This window comes from Lycorma delicatula, chromosome 3 (genome assembly GCF_047948215.1).
Source record: "Lycorma delicatula isolate Av1 chromosome 3, ASM4794821v1, whole genome shotgun sequence".
NCBI classification, from domain to species: Eukaryota; Metazoa; Arthropoda; class Insecta; order Hemiptera; family Fulgoridae; genus Lycorma; species Lycorma delicatula.
In genome coordinates this window covers 1,741,407-1,758,056 of record NC_134457.1, presented here as the reverse complement: position 1 = coordinate 1,758,056, position 16,650 = coordinate 1,741,407, and the positions used below count along the sequence as shown (strand labels likewise).

The 16,650-nt window shown below is 33.3% G+C and overlaps 1 protein-coding gene across 8 annotated transcripts in view; it reads left to right on the top strand.

Annotated features, from left to right (window-relative positions):
- LOC142321339 (uncharacterized) overlaps positions 1 to 16,650 on the top strand; it is a 165,359-nt gene that overhangs the window by 71,917 nt on the left and 76,792 nt on the right. For 3 of the 8 annotated variants that reach the window (XM_075359337.1, XM_075359336.1, XM_075359335.1), the window contains one exon: positions 15,395 to 15,571. The exons of 4 other annotated variants lie outside the window; for them this stretch is intronic. In XM_075359337.1, the coding sequence (XP_075215452.1) occupies positions 15,395 to 15,564 (170 nt within the window). In that variant the 3' untranslated portion in view covers positions 15,565 to 15,571. Of the gene's footprint in view, positions 1 to 15,394; positions 15,572 to 16,650 lie in introns of those variants that run through there. One more of the 8 variants, XR_012755603.1, reaches the window with a different exon arrangement.

The following is a 16,650-nucleotide window of genomic DNA, read 5'->3' as shown; positions in this document are numbered from 1 at the left end:
AACGGAAAAATCCTACAACTGTGTCGTCAGCTTTTTTCTTTTTGTAAACTGTTCTTATTAATTTTCTTGTTTTAAAGTTTATTTAATAACGGTTTAACGTAAATACTTTTTGCAATAATTTTTTGCGCGGTTTAATTTTTCTCCAGATATTTTTTTTATCGTATAACATTTATTTTTTAAACCGAATTAAAAAGAATATTAGATGCAATCTTTTCAGAGGGAAGCCTCTTTTAATTTTTTTTTTCCTTAGGCGTAAATTAAGTTTAGAAAGGAACAGATATTTATGTTGTAAGTTTCGTTTAAGTAAGTTTTTTTCATCGATTTGACTTCAAGATTACCTGCTGTATTTTTTAAAAATCTAAATCGTAAATATTTAAGGTAAGAAGATTTGTTATTCTAAATAATTTAAACTTAGGGTTTCTCTGGTGCAGAATATTATTATAGATAAATAATAGATCTGTTGTATTAATATACAAAAATACCGATGGTAATTTACCGGTTTCCGTTAGAGGATCGATTAAAGTCGTCAAGTAAAACCGGATACGATTAATTAAACGCTTAAACTTTGAAGATCATGGCTGTTGCCATTTTTAGGTCGATTAATATCGACCTTCTAATATAACCGTAAGGGGTGAGTACTCTAAAAGGCTTTTTAATTGTCTAAGCTAAGTAAACTTTCAAAAATTTGGAGCTAAAATGCTTTACGCAACCGAAGTACTTATTACGTAAAAAATTAATATTAATTTTTAAAGTAATTATTGGATAAGTAGGTTTCTTCTAGTATTAAAATAATAACGATAATGATAAAATATTTATTATTTTTGTTTTTATAGTTAATAATTCACCGAACTAAATTAATGATTTTAATTTAATCTTTCTCTCTCACTCTCTCTCTGTTTATATATATATATATAAAGCTAGGAATTGACTTTTTCCGGGGGGGCAAAGGGGGTTGATGATAATTTTAAAATACTAATTATAATGAAAATCATTTTATATCAAAACCGTTTTTTATACTTTATTCCTTTTGAAAAATACAAAACATACGCTTAGATTTAATACATCATTTTCTACGCGTATAAGAATCGTAACGTTGTATTTAATTTTTTTCATAATCCGCATTTATCCTTCGCACTCCCGCATTTACACTCCAACAAAAGTTATGAATTATTAGAAAGCTAGTCTTCGATTTTTCTTTCTCGTCGTAATATCTAAAACTTCATCAGGATTAACAGTAATATCTCGACGCACCGACAAAAAACTAACGAAATTAATCTTCCATCCCCCTACTTGTTACTCGCAGGCGTTTTGACTTTCTTCAATGTGGAGAACGAACGTTCATTAGTACACGTTTTGACCGGAAGAGTCGCTAAAACTTGTAAGAGATAACGGATATTCAGCAAATATTCTTTATTGCACCGATCCTATACTTCAATCGCTTCTAGATCGCATTTTAAATCTAACGACTATCTCATCGCACCAAATAAGATACTCCGCTTGGAGGATAAATTCAGAACGTTTATTATTACAAACGTCGCTAAAAGTTTTAATTCATCCGCTTTTCCAGGACTAGCTGAACCCGACAAAATAAGTCGTAAACTTTTTCGAGATTCTTGGAACCCCGTCCAGCCGCCTACACAGTGTTGTTGCATTTTTATCTTGCCCGAAATCCCCGGTGAATTACTGTTATTAGTATTACGTCAGAGCCATCGCGGCGCTCACAGTCGAGTAACGGCGTTATTCTTCTAGAGTTGACTATCAGCGGGTTGAAGTACGTAGGGGGCCGGCCTCCGTGGCGCGAGTGGTAACGTCTCGGCCTTTCATCCGGAGGTCCCGGGTTTGAATCCCGGTCAGGCATGGGATTTTCACACGCTACAAAGATTTCATCTCGTTCTCTGAAGCAATACCTAACGTTGGTCCCGGCGGTTAAAAAAAATAAATAAATAAAAAACAGAAAGTACATAGGAGGGGATTAACGAGTAGGCAGATAATTACGTACCGATTTACCTCAAATTTTACGAAAAAAATTTTGAGATGATATACATTACGAAAATGTAAAACGCTAAAAATAAATTTTTTGAACACGACTTACTAGATTTTAACTCCCGATCGATAAAGTCTAATAATTGTCGAGCGATGATAATTTCGGCGGGGTCTATAGCCCCCCGCCTTAGCCCCCCGCTCGCTAAGTGCGTGATATATATATATTTATGCCTGCATATAAAAATATTGGACTACATCGTGGAAAATATCTTTATAATTCTTTTATGCGTTTATTAAAATATTCAGAATATTGAATTTTCCTACGGATGGTTTTTTTCTAAGAAAAACTGAATTTATATTTTGCACGTATAACCTAAGACGATTTGTGGATAAAATGTAAATATTTTATATAAATTTATTACAAAAAAAATAACGATAAAAACCAAATAGATGTATAACCTTTCGGTTATAATAATATTTGCGTAAAAAAAAAACGTATTACAAATAATAAATTTTAATGAAAACCTATATTTTCCTTTTAATCTTCTATCGAGTGTACGATCAAAATCCTACAAATAGATTACGTCCGTGTTTATTTTTGCAGTGTATATTTTCGATTTGGGAATTAATGCATAAAAGGAAGTAGAATATTATAAACCGAAATAATAAATACGGTCGTCAATCAGAAAAAAATTAGAGACCAAGTAAGTCTACTTATCGCCAACATAAAGTCTGCACATGAACAACTCTTACGTTTATTTGATTTTAAAAAAATAATTTTATATTCGACGGTCAGAACACATCCACCTCCTATATAGAACTCGGTTTTCTAGAATAATACAACAGGAATAAAAAATTAACGGTCGTATTAGTTTTTCTTCGGTATATACTTATAGCGTAGCGTAAAAGTATACTATAAGAATATACTATACGCTATACTAGAATAAAATTTATTTTCTATTTTTTTTTTAACGTGAATATTTTAAGTTGTATTTTATACCTAACAAAAGTTTCCGAATACCCAGCGCGTAACAAAAAGAATGACCCCCGTTTCAAAACGAACGGTCAGTAAATGAAATTTGCAACATTTTGAAAGCGCTCGTCCTACAATTTCAAATACCGGTTGCCAGGTCGCAATACTAATTTTTAAACGTACGATAATCTGAACCTTAAAGAATATGGCGGTTTTGCATCAGAAGGCGTTTTATTTCTAAAATTTAGCATATTATAATCGGTACTAACAGCTGAGCGTGCGTTTCTTCGATTCATCGATTTATAAGACGTCACGTCGACAAATATTCGTCGGTAATAGAAATAGCTGTAACTTGTATATACTACCAAACTGACGTACACTACAGAGCGACAGACTCATCCTGTGTTCTCACTCTTAGGTTCCTTCTCCCGGTCGCTCCTCTGATTACATATCCCAGGTCCAACACACGGAAATGTTTTAGTCGATGTCATCGCTGTTGTTCAATAGATTTACTTTTTGAGTGCCCCTCGTATGTCGCCCTGTTGTTTACTTAATAACTCCAGACGGAACGGACCGATTTTCAATCAAATTTGAAACGATGACTTCTCTGTATGAGAAAACGATCGTTCAGTTTTAGTCATCATCGGTCAAGGGGGAAGGGAGAAATGGGGAAAACACTGTTTTCTTTTGTTGCATTGTTAATTATATCTGTTTACGTCTGGATAATTTCATTTAGGGGTAAGAATAATAAGTCTAATTTTATTATTTTTGTCTTTGGTTATTATTTTGCTTGATATCTTCAGACTGGATCGATCGAATTTTGTGATATATTTTACGATAAATTAATAATACGGGTCGCCGGGAAAGTTATACGACTCTTTGCAGGCTCTTTATTATTTTATTTAGAGTTAAAAGAAAAAAATGATATGCAAATCTATCATTAAAAATCTGTGTATACCCAAATGGTTATTTTTCTGGAAAATTGCCTTCATTAAAAAAAAAAAAAATCGCAGGTGCAGTGTAGTAATACGTCAGAGAGGTTATAGGTCAATAGCGTTCAGTATCACCGTAAGAAAATTGGATAAAAATATGTAATTATATCAATATTAGATGTATAACTAATTATATATAACTAATGAGGGGACCCCAAGGGATCCCCCCACGCCTCAAATGGGGAACTCCAAAGGGTCCCCAGCCGGGACTACAGCCTAATTTTCCCTCGCCCACGTTGAAGGTACAAGGGAGTTCTCGTCCGATCAACGACAGTGGGACACCTAAAGGGCCCACCCCTCCTAGACGGCGCTATCCCAACCTTAAGCTCTTTACAAGCAAAGGCGACGGGACTCGTATTTTGCTGCTGGCCCTGAACCCCAAGCGGATGCCCGCGAGTATTGCGTAGCAAACATTTAGCCTCCGTTCGGTAGTCTTTCTGGAGGCGCCTCGCAGCTCCACAATTAAAACAACGCCCCCTTTCGTCGGGGTCGATGCAGGACCCTGCCCGGTGTCCTACGCCCCAGCACCGATAGCGTCGTTCCTAAGCGAACTTCCTCGAAACCCTACAAGATACCCGTCTTACACGAAGTCGGACAACCTTTAGAAGTTCCTCGGCCAGCAGTGGCGGAACCCCCAACGTCGCCGCGTTAGTTTCCCCGTACGACAGCCGCAGGGAGATAACATCAGTAGCGACCGAATTCCCAGCAGTCTTCCTCATTTCGCGTAACAATTCCTCCTTCGAGGTTAGGGCGTCGACGTCCTTTATCAGCAGATGAACCCGCCGAACACCCCTACCGGCCGTGTTAGTGGTACCTTCCAACATCCAGTATTCGTCTCGACTTGACGGCTACGGGCATGATGAACTGTTATGTGGAAATCGTCTGCTTGACCCCTACGTGCCGACAGAATGCGGGCCTCTCCCGGCGACACGGTATCTCTCCCTGTCCGGAGAAGATCCGTGTACGTCGTCCCGCCGCCTTCACCACGACTGTCGCGGTCGGGGGCTTCACAGGCTTACTCGTCGGGACCCGACTCCCCGTAACGGCAAACAAGTCACGTCTACGTCTACCCGGAGCGTAGTAGAATTCCTCCGAGCAATATTCTCGGCCGCCTTATGAAGGTGGAGTCCCACTCTTCCGCAAAAAATAAACGTCGGTGTTCTCGGCCAGAACCGGCCGAGCCGACTCCACCGCACGGGAAATCGACCGTTCCTCGGCCTCGGAGGAGTCCACTGTCACCACAAAGTTCATTCCACCCGCGTTCACCGCCCTGTCGGCCAGGTCCGTGGCACAATTGCCGCCGACCACCGCTCGGCCAACAAACAGTTACTTCACAGTGCACAACTAGATGTTACAACAGTTCTAAATTCAAAATTTCAACGTACTTCGGCTAATCGTTTTTGAGTTGTGCGAGACACATACGTACGTACAGACGTCACGCCGAAACTAGTCAAGATGGGTTAAAGATGGTCAAAATGAATATTTCCGTTGAAATCTAAACGGAAGTATTGCGATCGCGAAATATTTCGCGATCACAATATTTCCTTTACTTCGTACAAGGAAGTTAAAAGCTGACGACAAAGTCGTAATATTTTCTCGGCGTTGGTTATTTATTATTATATAATGGAAAAATAAAGGTACATGAAAGTAAACCAAAAAAAGTTAAAAAAATAATAGTAATTATGCGAGAACATCTCGCATAACTAAAAAACGGTTGGCAGTAAAATATAGATTTTTTGGTTTTAGGACTGCTGTAACATCTAGTTGTGCACTCTCTTTTTTATCGCAATCGACTAAACTAAAAGCGTCCAAAAAAGCCCAAAATGCAAAAGGTTTGGATTTTTGACTTTTTCTTAATCGCAGTAATCAACGATATATAGTAAGTGGTCCTTTTTTTTATCGGTTCCAGAGTTACAGCCAAATAAAATTTTAATCGATGAAATATTTTGTTTTTACTATGGGAAGGCACATCGGTTTGAATCCGATTTCCCATACATATATGTATATATTATTATTTTTTTAATTTATTGATTTATTAATAATTATTAAGATCCGATTGAAAAAATATATAAAAAAATCAGAACTTATTAGTGAAATAAAATTTTATATACTTTTTCTTCTTAATTTAAAATTTTTTACAGTGGTTAATAATTATTAATAAATCAATATATTTAAATTTAAAAAAAAATACATACATATATATATATATATATATATATATATATATATATATATATATATATGTATGTATTTTTATATATATATATATATGTATTTATGTATATATATTTATGTATATATATATATATATGTATATATGTATTTTATATATATATATATATATATATATATATATATATATATGAAGTCGGATTCGAACCGATGTGTAGATAGTTACGGAACAGACACGTTCTCACTTACACCGCATAACTACTTCAAACAAAATTAATATTTAATTAGATAAAAAATGCTGATACGGACACTATAAAAAAATGTGATGAATATGGGGTCCACAATAATGCTATTGTGTAACTGTCCGCTTTATTGAATAATTTTATGTCACTTTCAAATGAAATACGATTAAATGAAGCGCAGCAAAAAATGTATATGTGTAATTTAAGAGGAAATCATGTGGTGTCTACATCAGTTTTTTAAATTAAATTTTTTGCAACGCTTTTTTATGAATACAGGGATAATCAAATACGCATTTTATAAAAGATCGCTTGTTACGGATGGAATAATTTTATCACGGTCACGAAGCGAATTCGTGAAAGCAAATCGTATCGCGATAGAAATGGATGAAGGTCTTAACAGTAGCGTGAAACGGGAAACTTGAACTAGAACAGGATCCGGTCCGAAGAAACGATGCGTTAACCAGAAGTAATTGTAATTACTGCAGTAATTGAACGCTTGGTGAAGCCGGATATTATATTCTCATCCCTCTCTTTTAGCGTTACTCGACCCTGCTTTCACGCTCCCTCTCATCTCTTATAGCCTACTCTTGTCTCTCTTACCGGCCGGATAGGTTAGGTATTACCGATATTACTACTGTTAGTATTACCGTTTCAAAAGGCTATTCGTATTGACAAAACCCCATTTTTACTGTAAACTCTTATTCATTACGAATCGTTGTGTTACATGTTTACCGATATCATTTGTCAGAAAAGATATTTATAGACCTCAAATAAAGTGATGTTTTTCTAAGTGCGTGCAATCCACAGCACCTATTACGCTCGGCATTTTAAAGCGAGAACTCCATTTTCTCTTGGCTTCATTTAACTCGTGAGCATTCTGTGGAAAGCGAATCCGCTCAGATGCCTTTTCGTTTATTTTATTCAGAACGTAATCGAAAGTTTTGCATACTGTAGAACGGTGAATCCCGAAGTCTTCACCGACACAGTTTTGAAATCCAGGGTCTGATAAGTACCGCAAAAATACTTCCATCTTCTGTTGCGATGACAGAGCACCTCCTCGCTTTTCATTACTTTCTTCCAAAAAAGCGTTCGTCAAAAATTCAACCGATTCTTTTGTAAAACGAATTAGTTCTTCATATCTTCTTGGACTCAATACTCGCCTTTCTTTGTAAGTTTTTGGTTGACGAATGTTGACAAAGGCAGCCATTCCAAGTATAAAAAATTAAATGAAAGTTTGATTTTTTTTTGTCTTCAGTCGTTTGACTGGTTTGATGCAGTTCTCCAAGATTCCCTATCTAAAAAGTTAATCTAGAAAGTTTGATAAGGTTACTAAATAGCTACCTTGAAATTCTACCGGTAAATACTTGAATACTCTTCCGAACTTAGGATTTTATTCACTCGTTTTAAGTAAAGTCTGACCGGAATCAGTAATTGCGTATAGTTACAAGTAAACGCTTGATAAGTAAAGGTTCACTTAAAGGTATTCACTTCCCTATTTTACAAGTAAAGAGAATACTTGTCAAGTATTTGGTTTACCTTTGTTTATTCACAGAACTGCAAGTAAACACTTGTATAATTGCAAGTAAAAGTAAATACTGGTTTTTATTCGCTTCACTAATAGTTGATAATCTATAGATCTCCTTATAACATATACGTACGATGGGTAAAGTTAGTTTAAAATATAATCAAAAGAATGATAGTTTGTTTTCTAACAAAAACGCGTAGTTGTTAGCCATAAATTATTTACGATGACCTAATGTGTCAAAATGTATTTTTTTTATTATTAAATAAAAGAAAACCTTTTATTTCATTTATTAATTTATAACATATCCGTGTGATTTTTTTCTAAATTCTTATTACAAAGAAATTACGCAACGTCAATGTATTTTTCGTAATAACGGTCATAAATATAAGGGGAAAGGAAACATTAAGAAAAAATTATTAAATCTATCGAGTGAGATTACTTGTGTGTTGCGCGCGCGCGATATTGGTAAAGAATTAGTTTTATGTAAAGAAATTAAATAATAGTTCGTTGTTAAAGTATTTAACTTAAAAATATTTTTTCAGTCCATACGTGCATAAACCTTTGGAATTTTTTTTATCGCAATTTAAATCGAATTCAAATAGGCCATTTCTTTCTAGCTTTAGTTTGTTCCATTTTTCAATAATATACAAACATATATATATATATTAGCCGCCGGAATATGCTAAAATGTTTTCCATTCTTCACTACCATCCACCATTCACAAGCTTTCGAGTTTTGTATCTATTATCGACTGAGAAAAAAACCAACAAAAAATCTCAATTTTTTCTTCGGTTGTAGAACAATTTACCCTACACTTGACACGCTTATTTCATGCCGTTTGAAAATTTAGCGTATTAGTCTTCGAACAGTCGTCGTAGGCAGGCTGTCGATTAGTTTCTATTGCGTATTTCCGTAAACGCATTAGATGTAGTTAATATGCTAAGGTAGATCTAGAAACTGTAAGGACTCTGAAATGAAAAGATTAGCGCAGAAACAAAAGCGTGTAGAAGAGCGTAAAACTAATAATATTTGATAAAATCAAATTATTTGTTATACTTCTTTCTGTATCAGATTTGACGGAAAAATTTTCACGATTATTCAGTAGAATAATCATTTTTATAGATTTGCTAAAGGGGTAGGGGGGGGGCGATCGTGTTGAAGCTTATTTTACTGTATTAATATGAGTACAAATTAATCGGGGTTAATTATTTAGTTGTTTCGAAGGCCGTGAAAATAATTAAAACATTTTTAAATTAATTCAGTCTAAAATTAAATTACTTTAAATCGAATTATTTAATAATAGTAACAAAAAAATTCTATTAATATTTAATTTATTTGCAAGCGGGCATATAAAGGATTGTCTTCACCCGTAAAAAGTAATTTCAAATGCGGATACTATACGACAAAGAAATTAAAGCCGAGTATGACCTCAGATTCGTCTTAATTACATAATATATCGAGGGAATCGTCCGTATAGCTTGATTTTGTGGTTTTAACCTAAAATATTTTGTCGATAAAGAATAATAGTTTTCTAGAAGCCTCCTTTTTGCGGTTACAATTTTTCATTCCTGTGCGTCTAATAGATGAGAAAATTTGCGACTTTCGTGTATCTTTTTTACCTGAACATGCACTCCACGAAAAACTATTATTAACATAATAAAATCCCACCGATCGTAAAAATCATTCTTACTCTTTTTAAAACGTTTTTGTCCGTATGGTTTTGTTATAATTTTCTTAATCGGAATTATTGGGGGAATTAATTAGTTACATTAATTTTATTTATATTTTAAATATTTACTTTTTAAAAACGTAAATATCCTTCGGTTATTACAGCTAGTTAATTAAATTAAACTCCTTGAACCGTGATTTTTATTTCAACATAAACAAACTACACGTATTTTCTACTTACGTTAAAAGTAATTTTATTTACGTCTAAGTTAGGAGTTTTTTGAAGTTTGAATTATTTTTGCTCCGAAATAAATCTATTGTGTTTTAAATAGCGCGGGCTTTGTGATATACCGGGGCGATTAACGATTCTAGGTTTCGTAAGTGGGGTTTTTCTCTTTTATATATGCTTTTTTGTACATCATTCGTTTAAAATATTTATAAGTCTCATTTTGACTGTTTTCTCCGGTATTGAAGTATTTTTTTGTGGAAAGTTAAAAGGCAAATTGTTTAAAAGCAATAAGAAATATTTTCTGACTTCCTTAAAGTTTAGTAGAAGTTAACCGACTACCTTGAGCGATATTCTTTTTATTTTAATCGGAACGCTCGCTTCACTTTTACATTTCTTGAGAACGGTCTATACGGACATTTTTATTTTTAATACTGATTATATTACAGATAAAAATATATATTTTTTTTTAAATTGATGAACGGTTATAAAAAACTAATAAATAATCTCCGCCAAATAAACAATTTGAAAAAGTTTCTGAATCAACCGAATTTCACAAAGTCGAAATTTAAAGAATTTATGAATAGTATTAATTTTTATTTTGGCCTTTTTTTTAAAAAAAAAACCTTTCTTGAAAGAAAAAACTGATTGACTGTGTTATCGCTCTCTTGTCTCGTTTAATATTGCTATATACTCCGATAACTTCTTTTATTTTATTTTTTGTCGTCATCACTTCGATTGACTGGTGTGATGTTATTCTTCGCCTTTTTTTGGACCTTCATGTATGTATTTTCTAAATTCTACATTCTTAATGAACTGTTTTATATATATATATATATTTATCTTCGTATTACTTTTTTACCTTCTACCTAACCCTGTAATATTAAACCAAATCGGTTAAAACAAAATACGTATAAGTTCACCGACCGAGTCGTTCTGCCTCCGTTTGGTTTGGACCTCTTCAAATTTTCGAACAATTTTCATAAAAAATAGTATCGTTGATTTTCAAAGCTTTTCGTCCAGCGACCGCATCGAGGATCAAACGTTTTCTACCGGCCCCCAAATGTAAAAATAACAATTGTAATTGCGGTTTTTAAGATGCGCTATTAAAAGCGGCAATTGAACAGCATTCTCGGTCGTTAAAACCTCGGCATAAAAGTCAAAAGACCTCACGATTTGTCATTAAGTTAGATGAAAACCCGTTAATGTCCTTATTTATTCGTATCGATACGTTGCTTAGATCGGGGGGCGTGCGGCATTTAAGACAAAAGTGGCCTTTTCTCATTAAAGCGGAATAATTTTTTTCAGAAAAATTGTACAGACATAAAATAAAAAAAATGAAGCTAAATTGCAGTAATGTGTACCGACCGGGTTACTCGATTTGTTACTCCTTACCGGTATTTGTATAATACTTTATCGTCTGTCGCGGTTTGTCAGAGTTTATGCAACCTAAAATATAGCTGCCAAGTAATCAGTTTATAAATAAGTCGATTCGGTCGGCGCCGAATGAAAACATCAAATAAAAAAACGATTCGTTTCTACAGTATTTATTGTTATTTACTTTTATTAGGCTATTAATTCAAATCGCAACAAGTGTTCAACGATCTGTGTATGACAGACTGCTTTTCTACTTCTTACGAACTAATATTTATGAACCAAAACGGTCTTAAAAGTAATCGAATCGATTGGACTTATAAGTCTAAAACTTTTACGTAATGTAGACAACGGAAATGTTACTCGCAATATTTGTTTTCCTGAGAAGCGGATTGCAAAACTTTTATCCGTATTTAAATTTAGGATTTGTTTGGTGCGGTTCGTAACTATACGTAAGAATTCTGTTTCGAGGAGGTTTTAAAAGTTTATTTTGTTTTGTGTCCTTTTTATTTTTTTATTAATGCGTGTCCAATTTGCTTTATACAGTAGAACGTAAAGCAGATACTGCAATTACTCTCAAATCGATATCTAAATAGGTTTACAAGCGATAATACTTATTTTTAACAACGATATTACTAAGTTAGCGATCGTATAAAATTCCTGAAAAATGCTTTTCTAAGCGTTTTTGTAAAAAAATATTAAGAAAATTTATTCTGTTTTTAATAAAAAGGTAAAAATTAATATTTTTATTTGCGATAATTTAATGTAATTATTTATTCTCACGTAAAAAGAAAGAATAACGATTAAAAATTAATTAGGATAAAAACGAATTAATAAACAACAGTGAAAATTGATATTTTAACATACCAAAGAAATTATAAACACCGCTTCTCTATCGACGATATGAAGAGATCTGTCTGAAGAACACCTTTAAAAAAAAATAAGGACCTGTAAATAAAACAGTATTTCCTAATAGGGTATTTATTCTGACGGATGTGTTAAATTGAAAAGTCAGATGTACTACTGTGTGATTAAAAAAAACTGTCTAGCATTTGTCTGGATTCTTATAGATTTACAATAATTAGATTGATTCCAGTTCGATTCTCTATTCCTGGCGATAAATAAATTACTTTTTTAGATTACGACTGATGTTATAGATTTCATTAGTATCGGTCGATTCAGTAACGAAGCTACCTGAAGGACATGATGGTAGTTGAATAATTTTTTGGTATATTTCTTACTACGCTCTCATAGCGATTAAGATTTCAGAGTATATTTTCAATCGATGTTCATCCTTTATTATCATTCGGGTAATATATTTGCAAGGTTTCTTTTTGTTGTTACCTTTACGTTCAGATTTATTATAAAATAGACGGTTTTGATTTTTTAATTATATATTCAAAATATCTTTATTTTTTATCGTTCTTTTTCATTTTTATATTAAACGGTTGTTTAATTTGTTTGGTAATCTTTCTGTCTTTTTTCCTGATGAAATTGACTGTGCCCTTGGGTTGTCCATTTTTAAGAGGTTTTTTTTTTTATCGGATACGATAAACGTATAAGCGTTATTTCGTATATATTCTGTCAACGTTTTAGTGAAATTTTTCACCGAGTCGGCTCAGAATTTCACCGAGAATAAGTGTTATTAGAGTAAATGTTTTATCTTTCTTGTTCTAAATTGGATTTTAAATTTTCACACTTAAGTTTAGTTACGTTAGTGACGGGTTAATTACTTTTAAGCCTGTTCGGTTTGTCGACATTAAAATGTATTAAAGTGGAAAAGCTATCTGTTATTCCCGTTTTCAAAATAGTATTTATTTTTGCGCTTAAGGAAAATACGTTCGATTTGAACCGTAGTGTGTTTATTTATGTAAGATTTAAAACCGTTATATGTAAGTCGATTACATATTCATTTGTCGGTTAACTGTTGTCTAAAATATTTATATTCACGTTACCCGATATGAAAATATTATCGTTATAAAATTTTGAAATAGACGTCTGAGCTCTTGTAAGTTCAGTGACGTTCATCCGAATCGATGAATTTAATGTTTTTATCGGTTATCTGCAGTCCACGTCCTTATCGGTTAGGTATCGTGCTGGATACCGGTTCCACAATTTCAGATTACCTTTCTTAACTGCGATACTTTTTATTTATTTGCGGGCGCCAAAAACATCGTCGATTACACGGTGTAAACGGGAACCGGATATGTCGGATGAAACCACCGTCGATCGGAATAACTATTTACTCGAAATACGCGCGGACGTTCTATCAAAAACGGACCGCCGAGAGATCAGTGGTGTTTTGATAATCGTTAAATCGGACTAAAGCTTGTTTACAAGGCGCAAAAACAATGCCGGGCGGATTTTGCCGCAACAGTGTTTTTTTGCCGGTACATTCGAGAAACCGAGGAACGCTTTCTCGTTGGCCTTCCCGATCGTTCATTTTCAAAAAAATACGTGATGGACGTATCGTACACGAATCGGCAGATTGCGTATATAAGGAACGAAATCGAAGAAGCGAAATTGAAGCGCTTACAATTGAACCGCCGTTTTAATTTCGTCGATTCAATTACACGCGCCCGCACACTAACCATTGAAGACTGTTAGGCTCTGTAAAATGGCGGAACAAGCAGCACAGAGGCACCGACCACCATTATCTGGAGTCATACTTACTCCGGTAAGTATTACTCATGTGGCGGGAAGAAGTTCGCGAAGAAGACGCGTTTGACGCTATAATTGAGGCGATTAAGGACACTCGGTAGCCTGCAAAAAACATGCGAGGTAAATCGCAATCGATTATAGTAATAGACTAGCGGGCGATTCGATTAAATCGTCGATTTAAACGATCGTACGTGGCGGGGAGATATCCGATAAGTGCTGAACTGAATTATGACGATCGATAAATAAATAAATATAATCAAGGGTACATTCCTTGTTTACGATTTCAAAATTAATACCTAATAAATCTATATCGCCTAGTATCATCTTTAATTTTATTAAAGTTTATATTCTTTACAACAGACAAACAAATATCGTTTGCATTAAATAAATTCGCTTATTCTATAAATTGTTGTTATCCATCGATATTAAAATTACGAGTATATTGTGAATCTTCTGTTAATCCGCATTTCAGATAATAAGTAATTTGAAACTTAATTTTACTATTACTTAAGCGGTAAAGAAATTTATCAAAACTTTTGGTAATGCTACATATATTTATATGTGATTGTACGTTTAATAACGCGGGTCAAAAAGGAATAAAAACTTGTACCTGTAGTGTCATAAATGTCGGAATTTTTATTCATCAAAAGAGCGTTTCAATGAGTCTCTTTTGCTCTGCCTATATTCACCAACAATATTTCCGTCCTTGCCTTTTTCAATGCTTGCATTCCAATCTCCCTACTATTATTATATTTTCATCCTGTATTATGTATTTAATCGCTTTGTATATTTCTTTGTATACACATTCTACCTCATCATCATCATCATGGGCACTTGTAGGCATGTAGACGTTAACAATCGTCGGCTTTTGTTTTGATTTAATCCTTATTGCAACGATTCCATCGCAGTGCATTCCCGATCGTTCATTTTCAAAAAAAATATGTGATGGACGTATCGTATACGAATCGGCGGATTGCGTATATAAGGAACGAAATCGAAGAAGCGAAATTGAAGCGCTTACAATTGAACCGCCGTTTTAACTTCGTCGATTCAATTACACGCGCCCGCACACAAACCATTGAAGACTGTTAGGCTCTGTAAAATGGCGGAACAAGCAGCACAGAGGCACCGACCACCATTAAGTCAAGTAATTTCTTTTTGATAATATGTAAATTAATTTTAATAGGTACTTCATTTTTATTTAAGATATTGACTTATAAAAGGATGTGGATCCAATTACACTTCAGCAATCGGTTTGTTGAGCTGAAATCGGACCTTACATAATTTTACGGTTATAAATTTATTTAATTATTTTTTGTTTATAATTTTGCATGGATTTTAATCTAAGCTTATTTCTAAAATTACAATAAAATGCGCTACATTCAGCTGCGAGTTCAACGTCATTATTTACAAATAATATTATATCAATTTATAACCGCGAGAGTGTTCATAACTTAACATAATAGGCATATATATTTCATGAAAGTATAAAGCTTAGGAAAATACCAGAAACAGCTAAACCTGATTTGAACTTTAGTTTTAAGAAGCCATCATTATCCAGTTTGTTCGCTGTTACAGTGGTTTTCTTTGCGGTTCTTCAGCATCACTATCCACCGGTGCCAAGTCTATATCTTGGTGTACTGTTAGTTCATAAAAGCGCTGATCGATTACATTCTAATAACGAATTAGAAGAAAGAATACGAATCAACCTTGCTATTATCATGGGCTGCACCATCGCATGGCAATAAAATTAAGGTAATTTATACTACTATTGTATTTTGTGAGAGGCGGCAGTGGACAGAAACATAATGGTATGTCAGTAAACTATAATTTTTGTATAAGAAGTTTTATAATCGATAAAATACGTTACTTCTGGGTATCTTAGTCTCAAAATCAAGTTTAAGTACAGTACTGTATGTGTGGCCCGCCACATAACAAAAAATGTTTAATATTTTTAATTTTTACGACTACATATTTTTACGTTTACAATTTTAACGTGTGATTTCTTAAAAAGAAAATGTTTTATTAACTGATGATGAAGGAAACCTTGAAAGCGCTATTATGAAATAACAATAAGCAAAAGTAGAAGCAATATTGAATTCTGTACTCTTGTTAGTAAAATATTTTTATAATTTTATCTTTGACATGATTAGTATAGAGAGGAATATAGCAAATGCAATAACAAAAGAATTGATTTTGCTAAGTTAATATATATATATATATATACATACATACATAAATTAAATGAAAGAATAAAAATATTTCAGTCTCTACTGAGATTATCTCCATAAAACTGACTTTTACCATTATGTTTCCAAGTATTTTATTAGTAATATTTACTTAATATGTTTTCTTTATCTTAAAAAGTAAACTATAATATTGTAATAACGGTTTACATTTTTATTACATTACTAGTCAGTCCCTCCGTGAGGGCGGTGTCTCGGAATGGGTTATTAGGTGGCTAAAATAAAGTGAAATTATTGAATACCTCTTGTCATTTTTTTTTTTTGAATGATGAATATTGATTTAACGAAAGTTAGATAGAAATTTTAACTGTAGAATAATGTACTGACGAATAGGGATTTTCGCGGTAGTGAACGGTACATTCTGGTTCTTTTTTCTAATTGTAGTTTATTATTTTTTGAAGAAAAACAATCGCGTAAATAAAAAAATTGATGTCGGCACCATATGACTTCCTTGTACGCCTATTAAATTACATACACATTTTAAATTGAAAAGTTGATAAAATTTTTTTTCATTAATAACTTCTGATATGTTTTCTTATTTTTTATTTTTTTGTTGTTATTGAATTATTATTTTCGTTAATAAATCAG